Raw genomic sequence first — 20,776 nt, 5'->3', positions numbered from 1 at the left:
CAGTTTTCGATGAGTCATATCATTCTTAACTTGGACGGAAATGAAATTTGTTACAACGTTGCACTTAGTCTTTCATATTTGTTGTTAGTAATTTAAAAGACATTTTGAAACACATACGGAACGATAATAATTTTTTAAAATATAACAACACAAAAATGAAAAGGGAACTCGGGTACATTTATCGAGAGCCACAAATAATCGTTCAAAGAGCCGCATGTGGCTCGTGAGCTGCAGGTTGGCCACCCTTGATATAAGAGATCTATTGCAAAGTTTGTACCTTCTTTTAATCAATTTGGAATATTTTTCAATAAAATAACATATTTTTATTAAAAAATATATATAAAAGATGTGAATTATTTTATTTTCTTACAATTTAAATTACATAAAATATTAACAAATTAAAAAACTTTTCCACAGTAAATTTACTTGTAAACAAATTAATGATGAATTATTTTAAAAGTTACAAAGACCGACAGAACGATTATATTTTATATTTTTCCTTTTTTAATTAACAGTTACTTCCTGCTAAGTGAATAAGTTGCAGGAAAAAATTGTGCTTAAAATTAAAACATAAAATTTGAAAAACCTAAAATAATGTTGGTCTTCACACTGAAATTTTCAACATTTTCCTACACAAGTGGCCCAAAATCCAAATAACTATTTTTTTTTTCTCTGCAAGAAAATCAGTAATTTTAAGAAAGTATATTAAACAAGATCTCATTTTGAATAATTTTTGCAAAGTTTGTAAGCAATAAAATGCTCAAATAAGATAGTGACTTAGTCTTTGCAACTTTTGGACAAATTTTTCTATTATAAAAATCAATTTATAATTACAAAACAAACCTTTTCTCGCCAGAAGCCAACAAATCTTTAAATACTTGCAATTCTATAATTTTATTTTTATGCCTAGAACAGAACCTAGGTGGAATGCTAGAAAATAAAGTTTACAATTTCGTAAATTCTTAATTTCTACAATTATATAAATAATAACTTATGTAACAACTTATACAAACCTTGCTTTTGCTACGTAGTTACATCCCTTTGGATACAATGGACACATGTAGTAACTTTTGCCATAATTAGGATGTCCTACCGTAGATCCAGTTTTCAGCAAACAGTTTAATTCTATAAGAAAAAATATACATTAAACTTGATTGATGTATATAAAGATAAGTTTTAGATAATTATAAGATGATGCAAAGATAAAATCTGAAGATTATAAATAAAAATCTCAGCAATTTCAATAATAATCAGCATTAATTTTTTTTTGTATGCTTATGTAAAAGAGTAACCATTAATTATAATTAAATGCATCTTTTAATTAATCTTAAAATATATTTCTATAATATGAAAGATAATTATCAACTAAAAAATTATTTAAAGTATATCAAAGACTGCAAATTCGAAAATGGCTTTAGAGCAGATTAAATGTAAATAATCAAAAGTTATCTTATGTAATTCTCAAAACAAATAACCATCAACTTCTATCCATTTGCTATATTTTAATTAAATTGATATTTTTTTCAATGTAACTAAATTAAAAGCGTTAAAAGTGGACTTCAAAATCCCTAACTTTATTTATGGAAATAACATTTTTGTGGCTTCCGTCTCTTTGCATTCGCTGGGATTTAGTACAGAAAGGAAGAGTCGTTCTTCAAATATAATTACAATTTTGACGAGTCTGATACTTATTAAATTAATAATGATTACGTTAGAGCCAAGAAGTAACTAAAATATTTAATTATACTTGCTAATTTCAATGTCAAATGACTCTTATATGTTGTTTACTTAATCAATAGTTCTGTTTCACAATGATAAAGAAATTCGATTAAGANTATTGGTGAAAAAATTTTTGAAATCGGATGAGTAGTTTTGGAGATTACCTGCTGCATACAAACTAACATACATACATACATACAAACATTACCTCTTTATAATATTAGTATAGATTGGCTAAGGTGCCTAGCTCTGCTCAAGAAAATAATATACATATTAAGTTAAAGTATGCCCAAAATTGTAATATGCATGGGTTTGTTAGTTTAAATAAATCTGCAACTGTTCAACACAAGACAATTGTGCAGCTGGAAAATGAGAATTCAATCTGTAGGATTTTTGCTTGGAGTTGCATTGTCAAAAGAATTGATGATAAAATCAGTCACAAATTTCATTTGACCAGCTTTCACTGATGTCCACTTTTGCCCAACAATGATATCATTAGACTACTATATTTGAATTTCATGATTCACTTCACACCTACTGGACTCTGGACTGAACTTTTTATTCATGCAAAAGATCCGATAAGAACTAGACACGAACTACATTCTCTTGCAAATGATATCATAATTCTATCAAATCTTATAAAATAGAATGATCTTGGAGATAAATAGTAGCCTGCTTTCTCCCTGGAACTAATCCTAAATATATGTACAAAGTTTCATATAAATTGTGAAACTTTCTTGGGGGTCATTTTTTGACTGATTACTCGAAAGATTCTTGCATTATATTTGAAAAACAGACAGACATAAATTCAATTTTAATATATACAGATTGTTTCATACTCTGTTTAACTGACAGTATAAAATATTACATTCCATTTGTAAAATGTCTATAAAGAATTTAGAAAATTCTAGTTTTAATTTAATTAACTTTTAAATTAAAGAATATTCAGTTATAAAATTACTTGTGACCTTGATATTTAAACTTGACATTTGGATTTTTGTCATTTTTAAATATTGAAATGATACAGACATATATGAAATAAATGAACTTAAAATTACAAGTAAATAAATAAAATCTGAAATAATTATATAAATCAAATTACCTTTTGCTGTTTTTTGTTTCCCTTCAATTAATTTCAAATTATTTATTCTTAATTCTAACTGATCTATTGCGACTTTTAAGCGAGCACCTTTATCGGGAAGGATGGCGACATTACTGCTATTGTAGACTTTCTAGAAATGACAAATAAAGACGTTTTATTAAATATTTCTATTAGAAATTACAAGCAATTAACTTTTTAACTGCTACAATCTATTATTATGATCAAAACACAAATGCATTCAGGAAGATATAATTTTTTCTAAACAACAATCATTATCTGGTGTAAACACAAATTTAGTACCATGATAAAATTGTCCAATAAATGAAATTATTACTGATGTAAAAATAATTTGGGCTAATGTTTATGTGATTTTTAAAAGTATATGCTTAACAAAACATCTAGTTAATAAAAATATAGCTTAGGATAAATAATTAACTTTTAGTTTTCTGAGAAAACTATAAAATCATTATAAACATTTATTTATTTATTTATTTCTGTAACTTTATCATAAAATGGAGGAAAGGATAAATTCATCTAAAATAAAGCTATAAAAAAATGTATTGTTATAATTACTTATTACTTTATAGCAAGAGCTGATAGTCTTTGTAAAACAATTTGCCTATGCATTTTTTATATAAGATTTTTTCCATGTATGTAATTTATTCCTAGTGGCTTACATATCACTAAAAGAAATGTATTTGCAATTATAACTAATCTCTAATATAAGAACCAATTCCCAATTTATGCCGTCAAAAGAGAAATGGTTAAAACCGCTGCGGATAACTTCAGTGGACAATCCATCAAATGACACAGTTTTGTAAATTTTCCCCAGGATCTTTTAGTACAGGGTTATAACCATCAAAAATGGATTCCAACATTCAGAGAGCACTTGCCACTCATTATTTGCATTAACATACAAAAATTATCAATCTAAAGAAGCACGATTGGTCAAATACTTGCTTATAGATTTTTCCCATAATGGAACGGTCGGAATGAGATCAACTTGAGGTGGTACAGTTCTTTCCATTGTAGGATGTAAAAACTGCTCCGTCAATGTCATTACTATGTTTCTGCCATGGTTCCACACAAGTGGAAGATGGTTTCACCTGTCTTAAGGTGATAAAGTGATTATAATGATAACATTACTTCTCTGTTGTTCATTATTCTGTCATTTTGTACAGAATGACAAAATAACTAATGGAGTTTGTTGGAAAATTAATTTACCAGTATAAACTTTCACAATTACTATCTGATATATTGAAATCAATTTTTGTGTTTCATAATGAACTGTATATTTTGGCTTTTTAAATACAGGATTTTCAAATTAAACTTGACATTTCCCTGTTTAAGAAAATCTAATTTTTTTATCAATATATTATACAATTTTTTTAAAATAAAAATAGTGATTTCTTTAAATCTGCAAACAATTAAGATTTAAGAAATATGAACATAATAATAATAATAATAATAATTTACATTTAGTTACATTTCTACACAAATAGCAAAAAGAAAATGCTCAAATATGAATAACTTTATAGTAATTTACAATATGTTATATCCAAATTGTTACAAGTGATGAAATGCTTAATCCTCGTCAGTCGTTTTATATTTGTAAGTGGAAGTGGGCAATCAGATTTGAAGTTCTTATTATTAAACATAATTGTTTAATTAGAGAATTAGAATTAACATTTGGCAAACAGTTCTGAACTCAAAATATATCTTTATATTATTGCTTTCCTTCCTATGCAGAGAAGGCAAAAGAAAGAAATGTGTTAATATCAAATCAGGGAGATGCATTTGTTTTAGATTAAAAACAGTGTTTTAGATTCAAGACAACTTATAGTATCAATATTACTTTATTTATCTATAGTAATAATTATGCAATGATATCTAACAAGTAAGTCAATACCTAGGAGAAAGGTTCATGATAAGAAGATATATTGTTAACTAATTTATTACATACATGTTTCATTAAATAAAATTCAATAAAAACATTACAAAACAGTATTGCCTGTTTATTAAAGTAAATTATCATTAAAAATATAATTGATTATTCTCAAAGTGTCAAACTCAAGTCAAATGTTACCTTTCTTCTATCTAATTCAATTTGCAACTTTCTCCAATCTTCAGAAATGCCCAAACCTGTCGATGGAAGAGAACATTCTTCTTTTTTGTCCGATGCCAAAGCAGACGGCGCACTGTCTTCTTCTCTATCAGACTCATCATCGGATGATGAACTTGATAAAACTGATGAAGGATTTCTGAAACTAGCATTGTTTTCATTTTCACGAAATGGCACTGTTTTATTTTGTTCTTTGACCACTAGTTTTGTTTTATCATCATCATTCGAACAACACTGACTAGATGATTTTCCAGCCACATCATCTTTACTTTCCTTCACTTGAAATGATTTAGTTTCATCCTACAAATATTCAGTTTGAAATATTAATATGTTGATACAAAATGTCGTTAAATTCATAAATTTAGATATATTAAATTAAACTTATTCATTATATTATATATGCAACAAATAAGTTTATTTTATAACATACATAATACAATTTTCAATTATCTTTATAAGTGGTAGTGGTATAGAGCAGTGATGGAAAACCCTTTTACCAAAGGTAGATCAAAAGTGAATTTGAAATTTAGTAATTCCAAATTGGGAGGTCAAATTTAATTTGAGTGCAGTAATTAAAAAATTAACAAAAAAACATGCTTACAAATTTTACTTTAACTTTTTAATCTATATCATAAAAATAACAATAAACACTTATATAAGTGAAAAGAAAAGAGTAAAATCTCATTTATATGGCCACCTTTGGTGTATACAATTTCTGGCCACATCACATAAGTGAGGCAAACACCTAAGTGGGTTTATAAAAAAATTGACATAAAAAACTATATTAAAGCACTGTACTGAATCCTGCTAGATGTTTAATATGTATTATAAAAGTAAACAAAATTCAAATAATACTGAATCCTTTGCAATATACAGTAATTCAAACATTCAAACAGAGTAACATATTATAACACTGAATAATAGGACACATTTATCTTGGGCACTTAAGTGAGTAGCTGGAAAGATGAAGTTTAATTTATATTAAAACTTGTGCAGTTTTACAGGGAAATTTCAAGTGTGGCCATATAAGTGAAACGACCATAAAGCAAAGTTCTACTGCAATAATGTAATTATTACAGAAATAAATATTTCATTTAATGAAAAAACAGTTGTTTATTTAATGATGATAATTTTCTATCATACTTAAGCTCATAATTATCAGTCTTCAAGATTTTTCACAACAGCTTGAAGACTGATTTCACATTACATATTAAACTCAAAACATTCTTTACATATTTTTGAAATCTCTATAAAGCAGTGTGAATTTTTAATGGGTACATGCAGTTTTGAAATTATCAAATAGTTTTTTTTTTAAATATAATATATAGAAACCTAATACTTTCTAAACATTCAATGTGAAAACCTTAAAATCATTGCATGGGTCACGGGGTTTGTCGCCATAACTTTTATCTAAAAAGTTTAAAATTCTAATTTTTAATATATAAGCAATTACTTATCAAGCCCAATTTATTAATATTAATTCAAATACCTAATTTCCAGATTCGTTGGCTATATTTGGATGACTAATTTAACTATATAATTTCATCTAAAGATAGGCAGTTTAACCTGCGTGTTACTAATATAGTCCTAACATCTGATGTTATGAAAACAATGTGAGTTTGAACTCCATTTAGGTCAATCTGCTTCCTCCAGATTATTCTAAATTATTTAATTTATTTTAATTTCTACTTATTAATATCAATAAATATTCTAGACTAACTGCCTATCTTTAGCCAAATTATGTAGTTAGTTAATTAAATTAGCAGCCTAAACACAACCTGACAAAAATTTGTTATTGTTGTTATAACATCCTGAAAAATGAATATCAAATAGACAGAAACTGAAATATATATTGTAGAATATAAATTTAAAAAGTTAATTTATTGATAAATAATGTTTTTTTAAATGTAAAATTATATTCTTATATTTATATGACTAAACAGGAAGTTTTACCTGAACTTTTGATACAAGAATTTCACAATACTTTCCAGAATCATCTTTACCTTCTTTACATCGAAGATAATGTCTGAATAAAAGAAAGAAAAAAAAAATTAGTAAATAATAAAGACAAATCCATGAAACTATTATTAAATACAATTTCTAAGATTTAGCATTTACTCATATTACAGAGAATATAAGAACTGAAGTTCTGAGAACTATATTTTGTGTTACTGCGGCAATTAAACATTAGTTACATTGGAATTTAAACTAAGGCAATTTGTCTTGCTAAAAATAGTGGAGTTTTATCAAAAAAAGTTTCAGTCAAAAATAAGTTTAAACCAAAAGTTTGTTGTAAAATCATAAAATTTTAAAGATCATCATTATATAAGTTTGAAAATTTGATATTATCATACATTATAAATAGTTGCATGATATTACATATTTATTTTAAAATTATAACAATATAAATTATTGATTTGTAAAAATAATAATTTAAAATTCAGGATGACATTGTATTAAAACATTACAAAATATAAAGAGTAAAAACAAAAAAGGATCAACTCCACTATTGTTAATTGCATTCCAACAGCTGCAAATAGGCAAATATAAGACTTAGATTGTTTCTTTTTGTGTGTGTAGTCTTCAAATTTTGTAAATAAATTATTGATATTTACTAAAATAAAAATATTATAAACAGTGGAAAAATTCTCTTGTTGATAATTATGAATACAAGTAGAAATTATATAATGGAGTTTAGATACAAAGTAGTAAGTCCTACATCATGTGTTTTTATTCTCTTGTAGTTTGGTGGATAAAAAATATTTAGAGAAAAAATTTTTATTATTTTGTAAAAAATTACAAAATAATAAAAATGATTCATGTGTTCTTGATATTTTTAAATAAAAACTCTTACTTTGTTGAATTCCTGTAATCAAAATGTGAATGGCAGTCAATTTTGCATTTTTTCCCCCTAATACATAAATCAGTGGTTCTCAGTCAGAGGTCACTTATGCCAAGATGTACCCAAGAGAGAATTCTGCACATGCTTTTCTGGGGAAAAAATGCTTTTCTTTCTTTAAACTTTTACCTTTTTTTCCCTATTTGTTTCATTGAGAACTGTGTGTTTTCAAAATCAAATCATCATCTTAACAGAATATACAAAATATTAAATTCAAAAATATAATTATGCATTTTTTTCTGTTATAAAATCCCTAAATTTGATGTAAATGTAATATAGAAATAAATTTCTCTTTTTGACAATACATCCATGAGGTGTCTTTACACAATTTGTCCCCTCTCATGCAGATGAAGGATAAGACAATTGTCCTGGCCAAATTTTAAAAATTGATGTAAATGTATTTACATTAATGAAAAAGCAAAGGCAAATGTTATTTCTTAATTGCTTAGCTGTATCTAGACTGAAATGTACACAAATAAAACTACCCTTAAGTAAAAACAAACTTATTGAATTTTACTTGAAGGGTACAAGCATATATTTTAAAAATTCAAGAGACTCGAGTAATAAAACAGGTTAAGAACAACCAACATAAATTCATTGCAATAGCAATTTTGACAGAAGTTTATTTACAGGGAGATTAAAATTCTGTGTTCTATCAATATCATATAAGACCAGGGTGGCCAAGCTCCTTGATAGTCCGAGCCATTTTTCAAAATTTGAAATTTTTCGTGAGCCGCAATTAAATATGTATTAAAAAGGTATGCAAAAAATTCCAGATTACAAATTATATCCGTAGCAAGAGTTATACAAATTGTTTCCTCCAGAGCACAATGTCAACTGTCCATTGCAATGACAGTTTACAAATTCAAAATCGGTCTGGAGTCGGCCACTGTTCATGTTCGTTCACGCAGTTTTCGATGAGTCATATCATTCTTAACTTGGACGGAAATGAAATTTGTTACAACATTGCACTTAGTCTTTTATATTTGTTGTTAGTAATTTAAAAGACATTTTGAAACACATACGGAACGATAATAATTTTTTAAAATATAACAACACAAAAATGAAAAGGGAACTCGGGTACATTTATCGAGAGCCACAAATAATCGTTCAAAGAGCCGCATGTGGCTCGTGAGCTGCAGGTTGGCCACCCTTGATATAAGAGATCTATTGCAAAGTTTGTACCTTCTTTTAATCAATTTGGAATATTTTTCAATAAAATAACATATTTTTATTAAAAAATATATATAAAAGATGTGAATTATTTTATTTTCTTACAATTTAAATTACATAAAATATTAACAAATTAAAAAACTTTTCCACAGTAAATTTACTTGTAAACAAATTAATGATGAATTATTTTAAAAGTTACAAAGACCGACAGAACGATTATATTTTATATTTTTCCTTTTTTAATTAACAGTTACTTCCTGCTAAGTGAATAAGTTGCAGGAAAAAATTGTGCTTAAAATTAAAACATAAAATTTGAAAAACCTAAAATAATGTTGGTCTTCACACTGAAATTTTCAACATTTTCCTACACAAGTGGCCCAAAATCCAAATAACTATTTTTTTTTTCTCTGCAAGAAAATCAGTAATTTTAAGAAAGTATATTAAACAAGATCTCATTTTGAATAATTTTTGCAAAGTTTGTAAGCAATAAAATGCTCAAATAAGATAGTGACTTAGTCTTTGCAACTTTTGGACAAATTTTTCTATTATAAAAATCAATTTATAATTACAAAACAAACCTTTTCTCGCCAGAAGCCAACAAATCTTTAAATACTTGCAATTCTATAATTTTATTTTTATGCCTAGAACAGAACCTAGGTGGAATGCTAGAAAATAAAGTTTACAATTTCGTAAATTCTTAATTTCTACAATTATATAAATAATAACTTATGTAACAACTTATACAAACCTTGCTTTTGCTACGTAGTTACATCCCTTTGGATACAATGGACACATGTAGTAACTTTTGCCATAATTAGGATGTCCTACCGTAGATCCAGTTTTCAGCAAACAGTTTAATTCTATAAGAAAAAATATACATTAAACTTGATTGATGTATATAAAGATAAGTTTTAGATAATTATAAGATGATGCAAAGATAAAATCTGAAGATTATAAATAAAAATCTCAGCAATTTCAATAATAATCAGCATTAATTTTTTTTTGTATGCTTATGTAAAAGAGTAACCATTAATTATAATTAAATGCATCTTTTAATTAATCTTAAAATATATTTCTATAATATGAAAGATAATTATCAACTAAAAAATTATTTAAAGTATATCAAAGACTGCAAATTCGAAAATGGCTTTAGAGCAGATTAAATGTAAATAATCAAAAGTTATCTTATGTAATTCTCAAAACAAATAACCATCAACTTCTATCCATTTGCTATATTTTAATTAAATTGATATTTTTTTCAATGTAACTAAATTAAAAGCGTTAAAAGTGGACTTCAAAATCCCTAACTTTATTTATGGAAATAACATTTTTGTGGCTTCCGTCTCTTTGCATTCGCTGGGATTTAGTACAGAAAGGAAGAGTCGTTCTTCAAATATAATTACAATTTTGACGAGTCTGATACTTATTAAATTAATAATGATTACGTTAGAGCCAAGAAGTAACTAAAATATTTAATTATACTTGCTAATTTCAATGTCAAATGACTCTTATATGTTGTTTACTTAATCAATAGTTCTGTTTCACAATGATAAAGAAATTCGATTAAGAGTTCTCAAACATTTTAATTATTAAATTTTATTAAATATTATAAAATTGTATAAATTTATATTTCAATTGTTTATAATTCACGAATTTCTTTAAAAGTGTTTCTATAAAAATTTGATGTCTTTCATGTATGTATGTATTACAATACAATGATTTTTTTTTTATATATCTTAGGAAAAACTTGAGATTATTGAAATAAAAGGATTTTACATGTATTAAAACACCTTCTGTACATATAATTGATACTTTTTTTATAACCAGGGCTGTGGAGTCGGAGTCGTGGAGTTCTGGTGTTTTAGCTGGAGTCAGAGTCGGTAGATTTTTACGCGACTCAACACCCCTGGCAGGGCTGTGGAGTCGAAGTCGTGGAGTTTTGGTGTTTCAGCCGGAGTTGGAGTCGGTAGATTTTTATGCAACTCCACAGCCCTGTTTATAACTTAAAAAACATTGTGGAAAAATATGTACACATTTACTCGCATGGGTTTGTCAGACTCAGGGCATTCATCCCCAGGATTTTTCAACGTCAATCACTGTAGGGTTAAGCTTCTTCAGTTAAAATGTATTTGAACAGAACAATGTATACAAGCAAATGTAATCTTTAATATGAAAAGTTTGTCACACTGGCAACACACTTCATATACAAGCATTTTTAGTTACTTCTTGTAATGATAAAAATACTAATTTTAAACAGTTTTAGGATATTCAGCAATGCAAGTAATAGTTTCTGACAAGTTACTCCTAATCCTATGATTCATTTTGGTATTTTTGGTTGTATAGAGATGTGACACATTGCCTAGTAAAAGAACTTTAATATAGTCTGATAAGCAAGCCAATGACAATCCGATTCATGTGAATTGGGCTGAGGTACTGTACATTTCAAAATAATGGAATAATTCTTCACATTTTAAAATGAATTTAATAATTATTTTAAAAAGTACACAGTAATATTTTAACTAAAATTTGTCCCTCCTATATCCTTAATAACTACCTTTATTTGGCAAGGCATTAATGCAATTTGAGACACTATTACATTCCAAACTTGTGCTACAGTTTGCTTTAAGTTTGTCAGAGTTGTAGGTTGCAAAGTTTGTATCTTGTTTTTTTCATAATGTTCCACAAATTTTCAATAGGATTAAGATCAGGTGAATTGACTGGCAAACTTAAAACATTAATTCCATGCTCCACAAGCCAGACATTTGTTGACTGAGATATGGACTGGTGTTAGATCTTATTGGAAAAGAAAATCAACAACAACAAATAAACCTTCTATTTAGGGAATAATATATCTTCCAAAATATCCTAGTAGGTTTATGAGTTCACAGTTGTATGTAAAAAAACAGATGGCCAACATCAGATGCTCCAAAGCAGCCTATATCATGAGACTTGCAGGATGTTTTATAAATCATAGTAAACTGAGATAACTAAACATTCCCTTTGACATCAAACACATGGACCTTTACTTCCATATGATACACAGAATTCTGATTATCTGAAAATAAAACATTTCCAGTCTTCATAGGTGTAGTTGTGTCCAGAAACCGTTATGTTTCTGTCCACAATTACTTTATTTAATTTCCAAAAACAGGGAAATTTTCTCCAGGCCTGGAAAATTTACAGCTGTAGTGGTTCCTATCCCACAGATTAATGTTACTTTTATTAACACAAAACAGGAACCTAGTCTACCTTTGCATCCTGTACAAGTGTTCAACAGCTTTACTTTCCAACTCACCATTCTTATGCCATTTTAGTATTTTTGAAATTGCACTCTGACCGATCTTTAACATTATTACTATTTGTGTTATTGTTTCACCAGCATCTCTCAGTCCAATTACACATTGTTTTATATTTGACAAGTCATATTTTGGCATAAATGCAGCTCTGAATGTAGTAGTAGGGACCTTATCAGAGCTATGGACTATGCCCATATGACTGAAAACAGGCAAAATAACCAATGGTTTACATGTGACAAGACAGAGCTCCTGAAAATTGGCTTAAGCTTAATAGAGTGCACAGTTTGACTCCAATGAACCTGGAAACAGTCAGTTCAATGGCATTTCTTCTGTTTTACAAGCTTTTAGCAGTATCTCATAAAGTGGAGAACAGTTGATTTGCCACTGTTTTGAGAAATAGTTTCAGATTTTTCACTTTTTAAATTTTATCCCATTTTTGAGGATCTTCAAAATTCTTCATAGGCAAATTTTAGGGGGTTACGTCTTGGGTAAGATATGAACTCTAAATGAGGAATTTCTCACCCACTCTAGAATTGTAGATCCCCATAAAAGCAAAAAAGTCAAAGAAACCATACTTGTACATGCGTCCTTTCACTAGGTATTTGCCTCAAAAGATCAGTTTTTACAGTGTACTATTGACTGCATTCAGCAGACTCAACAGTTCCGAAGCCATTGAGTATTTTTCTGACAAACGCCCTCTACGGTAGTGCTCTTTCGGAACACGTTTGATGTTAAAACATTACATTTGGTAGCATCTTTCATTTATGCTACCCGAAACTGACCAACAAAGCTTTTTGTTCGAATGAATATGTCACTCATCGTTCAGCAGATCCAGGTTGCTACGTAACAGCTACCGATTTGCTCATTCACAAGTGTCGAGTCTGCCGAATGCAGCCATTATCTGCAAGTAGTCGCACGCTTCAATGCTCGCTATCACTTGCACCTCAGTACCTACACGGAGTCAAGGCCCACACACACCTAAAATTATATAACACCCAAGTACTTTGTAAATAGTGAAGTGAGCTACTAAAAGCTTAGCAGAGTGACACGACCTGGACCTTTGTCACAGAAATCGACCTGGAAGCAGGTCGATTTCTGTGACAAAGGGTTACATACAGAGCATTGGTTCCATTAACCTTTTTGCTCCTACGGGTATGGTCTACAGCTCTGATAAGATCCCAACAGTCTCATTCAGATACGTAATTATACCCAAACGACCTCATTTACAGCTAGAATCTTATCATTTATGATTATTAAACTATGCAAAACACTCATCACATGCAACACTTCCTTTAAAATCCCACATTCTATAAAGTAATAGAACATTTCAGTTAACTAATATTATATTATTTTGAAACTTGTGAAGAATTATTCCATTATTTTGGAATGTAATTTAAAATCATATCCAACTAAGCATAAACTCAAATACTCGAATTTGCAAAAGTAAGGCGCAACAACGAAGGACAGGCGATACAGAAAACGTTAAAACGGTTTGCCATTCACTCTAACGATGACATGTTAATACACGTTCGAATTACGTCACAATTACGGTTTAACGAGTTGCTACGTCATAACTTGTCGTTGATTCATTTAATTCACTTCATCTGCGTTATTTCGCCTTTATTTTTTAACAAAAATTAATAATAAATACCACCTAACGAGCCTTACTATGCACAGGACAAGACGAATCCATCTTACAAATTCCACCGCTCGATTCGAACAAACGATAAAACCGACGTTTCTTCGGTGAGCGCCATCTGTCGCCGAAAATAGTAACGTTTTCAAAAATGCCGCTAATTGGGTTAAATTAATATTTACGTTTTTTAATGGCGTTTAAAAACCATTTAATAATAATAATATTATTATTCCATGAACAAGGTACCGATCGTTATTTTAAATGTTAGCTAAAACGACTTTTTATCAATATTTTTTTTAGTTTATGACGATATTTACAAATAATTTCGGGTAAAAAGCGCCGTCTGGTATTTAAAATATTAACTAAAAACTCCCCCTAAAGGACGAAGATCGACCATTTACGTAGTTTGTAAAATAAACTTTTAATTACTTTCCGAATACTCGAAACTTGTTACAAAATTTATTAAGATCGTTTAGAAAACTTTCTTAAAGTAAAAATTTATTAAATTAAATTAATAATTTGAATAGGGGTGATAGATGGAAATACGATTTTACGAACGAAACGCGATCGCGATACGATACGAGTCGGAGGAATAAATTGAGAAATGTCCGCCGCTTGACAGTATTGATTTTGATTTATTTTCTCGAAACGAGTTTATGATGTTCGCTGCTAAAATATTAAATAACAGTATCGGATGAAAGGTATATTAAATTGCTAGTATTAATGATCGCGTAACGCTTTTTATATATAAATGTTTAAATAGTTATTTTTACTCCTAGCGCTATTTTTATGTGTAAAAATTAGATGATTTAAATGTTAAAAAGCGGAGTGTCCGGGTTCGAGTAGTATTGCTTCCACACTTCTTTCCAGTTATTTAAATAAGATGTAATTAAAATAATCTAAGTACTTTACAAAAGTATGAAAATGCAGATGATTCGGGTTCGGGTATCGTCGCACGCGTACGCCTAAAAATAAAACTTTTACATTATTATTATTTTTTTAAATTTAATATTGGAAATTACAAATTGATAAATTATCAGTTTTGTTGTATAAACTTTTATATTTTTTTCACAATTTGTTGACTTATATTTTTCAATTTGTTTACGGAGTTTCGAATTCCTGAAGTTCCATATATCCCGAATGAAAGATTGAACGAAAGATTGTATCGGGTTTTTAAATTGTTTCACGTTCCTAGAAATTTGTTTTCATGCGAGCAATTTAAAACACGAATTTCCTGTTTTGTTTTTACGGCTATAAAATTTATTTAAACTTTGATAATAATAAATTTTCAAATCTATAATTAATAATACTAATGAGGTAAAGCGGAATCTGGAATATCAAAACAGATAATTTCGTCTTTAAATAAATCAAGTTGAAATTTATTTATTCATTCAGTTTTTAACATTAAAGGTAGAAGTTTCGCAATAAGAAAATTCCAAGATCGGAACCGCGATTACATTAATCACATGTCAAATCTATTAATCACATACAAACACAATAATGCCAATACAAGACAATTTTCATGATGTCAATGCAAAGCATAATATACGATACGAATAGAGGGCATAATACACTCATAATATAAACACAATAATTTACTTTAAATCTGATTTAAAGTCATATAAAGGCCCAACTTTATTCCACATTAAAAAGACTTTACAACGTTAAACCTTATACCAGTATAAATTTCCAGGCAAAGAAAACAGTTTAAATTAAACGGCGCTTCAATGTTTAGTTTTATTTCGAGTCAAAGAGGTACCGTACATAAATATGCAACGAGATATTTTTAATCACTTAATGACGAAATGTTTAATGTTTTACAAACGATTTCGTCATTACACGAACTGTTGCAATTCAAATCAAAATCATCTTTTTAACACTACTTAGAAAAAAATGGCGTTTAATACCACTAAAATCATTTCAAAACATTAAATATAACTTTACTAATTGCATACAGGCAGATGTAGGAGTAAAAAGTACCTAAGACAGACATAGCTGAGAAGTCAAAATCTGTCATTTTCTTACCGAGAGGGTGGATAGAAATAAAGAAAAAAATTATCCCTAATACTGCAAATTTTGTTTTATTTAAATTTCATAGGAGAAGACAATAAAACCTGTCTTAAGTGGATTTTTATGATCGCTTCCTAACAATTACAATGATTAACTTTCCTTTTTTTTAAAAAAAAAGAAACGGAAATTTAAAATACAGCCTTGGGAATTCATCTATGACAGGTTACGTTTAACAATACACACATCTAATATTTTCGCGATTACAGTAATTTAATACATAAAAAAGAAAATACAATTCACTCTGAGATAATCGAAAAATATTTTAGCGAATTAAAAATTGTTTTTCAAGATTTTGTAAAGTCGTACGACGCGTGAGCCGCCTACCAAATCGAAGATTTATCTTCGATTTGGAGGCAGCTCACCACTTTAGTTTAAAGGGAAAAAATTTATATATATATAAAAAAATAATAATACATAAAATAAAATAAAATCTGCTAGCCTTAAAATCTATTCCTCATACATAAAATACGTATAAAGTATAACAAATAGAGTAATACATAGAAATAATTCCGTGGCCATTTGGCCGTGATTTATGGCATCGTATCGATTGCCTCTACCAGATGTCGCCACCGGAGCATTTTTCATGATCTGTGTCTCGCGCTTAATCGTAATTTAATCATTTAATGGCATTTAATCTAATCGCTAACTAATTTATGTATATTACATTTGAAATATTTATATCGTGTCAACGTAAAAATCAGTTAACCAATCGGGAATCGTCATATACTACGTATATAAACATATTATTATTATTATTAATATTACTAAAATCTTAGAAATGTTTAAAATCGAAGAAATTACAATCACTTAATTGCAATTAAATGAAATCAATAGGAAAACTGATTATTATTTGTTCGTCGTGTGTAATCGATTGCCATTGGTTAAATTGATTAGTTAAAACTAATCGTAATTTAACACGACTTCAAAGAATGCCGATAAAACGAAATTAAATGATTTAATGACAATTAAACCTGTAATTGATTATTATTAAATAAAAATATACAGAAGAAAAAACGTTACGTAAGCGACATTTAACGTGAAATCGATTTATTTTTCCATTACAAGAATATTTTTTCTATTTTTTCCCTTATGTTTCGGCTTTCCATTATCCGATAATTAATTTATAAGAGTAATTTTTTAAAAAGTAAAAATACATTTTCGTTTAAAAAAAAAATTTAAAATTATATTAAAAATAAAAACTTACACTGAACACTTAGAGCAAATAATTCTACTGTGAGATCAAATGAAACTGGTAATCGACCTTGTAATATATCTTGTTTAATTTGCAAAAAAAACTGATATCTGCAACATAATATAATAAATCTAAAAAATATTGAAACATCACAANTTTTTTATTCTTTCTAAAGTAGTATATATTATCAACATATATGACTGAGATAAAATAAATCTATGAAATAATCAAGTATCTAATCAATATTATTATTTTTTAATAGTTTTTATACATTGTTCTTTGTTTTTTATGTATTATTTTGTGTTAATTGTTTATGTCTCTCCTATTTTATCAATTCTTTTGTTATGGGTCTTGTTTAATGAGGGAGGAGAGAGAGAATTCTAGATGTAATAAATAAATAAAATAATAAATTATGATTAGATTTTAGTAGAGGAAATTAATATTACGGTTATTTATAAACTGATATGACGTTTGTTTACGTGAAGGAGCTTATGTAAGGTGGGATTCTTCCATGTTAAGCGCTCAATTAACATAGGGATGCGATATAATGTTGCGCTAGGTAATTTAATAGATATATAAAACGCTTTATTTATTAACAAAATAATAAAAAAAGGGAGCTAGAGATAAATTGAGATCGATTTTCTGTAGAAAAACAATGATTTCGTAACGAGAAAGTTTCGAAAGATCAACTTACATCAAACCCCGTTTCCGCTCATAGAATCGTGTATAGTGCGCACGTCGGGAGGGAGAAAAATAGACAGATATAAGCACACCGGCGGACATAAGAGACAAACTGACCGCACAGACGAAATCCTCGAGATGTTAGGAGCTTAACGGCACGCCACACTTACGCGAAATCGCATTAATTTAACGGAGAATTACGATACAATGATCGGCGTCGACCGAGGTAAACAACATTCCGCCATGATGGTCGGCGCGCGAGGCACGACGGGATTGATAAGTGACGAACGACAACAGCGACTCACTTCGTGACGATATTGTTTGTCATTTATTTTTATTTTATGCGTTGTGTGCGCGGACTCGTCGGACGGACCGTTTAAACAACAATTGATGTCTGCGAAGGCCGATAGAGTTATAGGAAAGGCGAAACATGCAAATGAACTTACATGACAGGATATGAATACGCGGGGCGATAAAATAACCGTCTGTGAAGTATTGTTTACAAAAAGCCCGATAGCAGTGGTATGAATCGACGGGAGCGGCGGTAATCATTTGACAGGACATCGATGGATGATAGGTATTATCCAAAGGTGAATATGGTTACACATGTTTTATATATATTATATATATTATATAATGCACTTTAATGGGGTTGTCACTTGTTGCACGTGCTGTTTACCATCACGTTTTATTAGATTTTACACGTATATATACAAAAAATATATATATATGTATACCTATATATATTTTAGTCGTATATAAATATGTTTTCGGGGAGAGAAAGTTTGGAGGATTTGTTCGGGGGGTCGGGTTAAAAAAATGTGTTTTTTTTTTGTGTTTGTGTCCCCGGTTTCTGTAGGTGTATCGGCCGCGCGGGGATCTCCGTCCATCTAGTGCGAGCATGTGGCTCGTGTAGTGTGCAGCTTAGCACGATCTCGGCCACTGGAAATTGATTTCTATATGATGTTTCTACAGTTCATAGGATCTCCCGGTTGTCAACATGGATCGTATACGTTCTACAAGGCTTTCAAATATTACAAGCACGATAAATGCAGGATCTTGATGTTGGGAGAATTTTTCTTTGTCAAGATATCGTCCAACGATGATCCCTGTATCGGCGAATTGCAATTGCTATGGGAGGATAGGAATACCGATCAGATGTTATCCAGTGTGAGACTTTACTTTTTGCCCGAGCAAACACCTTTGGGACGTCAGTCTCATCACGGTGAGGTGAGTGACTTTTTGTTTCTTCTACTTCTTCTATTATTAAATATCGTTTTTACTCGGACTTGAAATAAACCGTGCGTGTTCGACTTACTCGTGTAATTGTTCGACATCTGGGACATCGGCCAAAATTTAATATATACTAACTGTGATAATACAAATCTGTTGTCGTCGTCGTACTGTTCTTTGTAATTTTACTATTTACTTATATTATTTATTAATATTTACCATGCTAATTATTTTCCTCTGTTCTTGTTTTTTTTTATACCGCTAACCGCATTAAACTTGTTTTTATTATTTTTTTAAATTTAATATTGGAAATTACAAATTGATAAATTATCAGTTTTGTTGTATAAACTTTTATATTTTTTTCACAATTTGTTGACTTATATTTTTCAATTTGTTTACGGAGTTTCGAATTCCTGAAGTTCCATATATCCCGAATGAAAGATTGAACGAAAGATTGTATCGGGTTTTTAAATTGTTTCACGTTCCTAGAAATTTGTTTTCATGCGAGCAATTTAAAACACGAATTTCCTGTTTTGTTTTTACGGCTATAAAATTTATTTAAACTTTGATAATAATAAATTTTCAAATCTATAATTAATAATACTAATGAGGTAAAGCGGAATCTGGAATATCAAAACAGATAATTTCGTCTTTAAATAAATCAAGTTGAAATTTATTTATTCATTCAGTTTTTAACATTAAAGGTAGAAGTTTCGCAATAAGAAAATTCCAAGATCGGAACCGCGATTACATTAATCACATGTCAAATCTATTAATCACATACAAACACAATAATGCCAATACAAGACAATTTTCATGATGTCAATGCAAAGCATAATATACGATACGAATAGAGGGCATAATACACTCATAATATAAACACAATAATTTACTTTAAATCTGATTTAAAGTCATATAAAGGCCCAACTTTATTCCACATTAAAAAGACTTTACAACGTTAAACCTTATACCAGTATAAATTTCCAGGCAAAGAAAACAGTTTAAATTAAACGGCGCTTCAATGTTTAGTTTTATTTCGAGTCAAAGAGGTACCGTACATAAATATGCAACGAGATATTTTTAATCACTTAATGACGAAATGTTTAATGTTTTACAAACGATTTCGTCATTACACGAACTGTTGCAATTCAAATCAAAATCATCTTTTTAACACTACTTAGAAAAAAATGGCGTTTAATACCACTAAAATCATTTCAAAACATTAAATATAACTTTACTAATTGCATACAGGCAGATGTAGGAGTAAAAAGTACCTAAGACAGACATAGCTGAGAAGTCAAAATCTGTCATTTTCTTACCGAGAGGGTGGATAGAAATAAAGAAAAAAATTATCCCTAATACTGCAAATTTTGTTTTATTTAAATTTCATAGGAGAAGACAATAAAACCTGTCTTAAGTGGATTTTTATGATCGCTTCCTAACAATTACAATGATTAACTTTCCTTTTTTTTAAAAAAAAAGAAACGGAAATTTAAAATACAGCCTTGGGAATTCATCTATGACAGGTTACGTTTAACAATACACACATCTAGTATTTTCGCGATTACAGTAATTTAATACATAAAAAAGAAAATACAATTCACTCTGAGATAATCGAAAAATATTTTAGCGAATTAAAAATTGTTTTTCAAG

At 28.9% G+C, this 20,776-nt stretch overlaps 2 protein-coding genes and 1 long non-coding RNA gene across 7 annotated transcripts in view; 1 reads left to right on the top strand and 2 right to left on the bottom strand.

Moving 5' to 3' along the window:
- LOC111616174 (transcription termination factor 2-like) overlaps positions 1-18,126 on the bottom strand; it is a 66,266-nt gene extending 48,140 nt beyond the window's left edge. The window contains exons 1-6 of one of the 4 annotated variants that reach the window (XM_023357612.1): positions 17,904-18,126; positions 9,764-9,875; positions 9,594-9,680; positions 6,897-6,969; positions 4,908-5,243; positions 2,822-2,951 (exon numbers count right to left, since the gene is read on the bottom strand). In XM_023357612.1, coding sequence (XP_023213380.1) covers positions 2,822-2,951; positions 4,908-5,243; positions 6,897-6,969; positions 9,594-9,680; positions 9,764-9,810 — 673 coding nt within the window. In that variant the 5' untranslated portion in view covers positions 9,811-9,875; positions 17,904-18,126. Of the gene's footprint in view, positions 1-2,821; positions 2,952-4,907; positions 5,244-6,896; positions 6,970-9,593; positions 9,681-9,763; positions 9,876-13,740; positions 13,872-13,965; positions 14,069-17,903 lie in introns of those variants that run through there. The other 3 variants (XM_023357604.1, XM_023357620.1, XM_023357596.1) reach the window with 3 other exon arrangements.
- On the bottom strand, positions 418-1,147 carry LOC111616202. Its single transcript, XR_002755209.1, has 3 exons — positions 1,014-1,147; positions 844-930; positions 418-672 (listed from the first exon to the last, which is right to left on the bottom strand). It is a non-coding gene; the product is annotated as an uncharacterized LOC111616202 (long non-coding RNA).
- Positions 18,127-18,186: 60 nt separating the features above from the next.
- Positions 18,187-20,776, top strand: part of LOC111616159 — a 70,682-nt gene continuing 68,092 nt past the window's right edge. For both annotated transcript variants that reach the window (XM_023357590.1, XM_023357585.1), the window contains exons 1-2: positions 18,187-18,480; positions 18,866-19,120. In XM_023357590.1, coding sequence (XP_023213358.1) covers positions 18,457-18,480; positions 18,866-19,120 — 279 coding nt within the window. In that variant the 5' untranslated portion in view covers positions 18,187-18,456. The remainder of the gene's footprint in view (positions 18,481-18,865; positions 19,121-20,776) is intronic.

This window comes from Centruroides sculpturatus, unplaced genomic scaffold, assembly GCF_000671375.1.
Source record: "Centruroides sculpturatus isolate CEXI.00-Female unplaced genomic scaffold, Cexi_2.0 scaffold55, whole genome shotgun sequence".
Taxonomy (NCBI): Eukaryota; Metazoa; Arthropoda; class Arachnida; order Scorpiones; family Buthidae; genus Centruroides; species Centruroides sculpturatus.
Note: the sequence above shows the minus strand (reverse complement) of the source record. Positions and strands in the feature narration are given on the sequence as shown.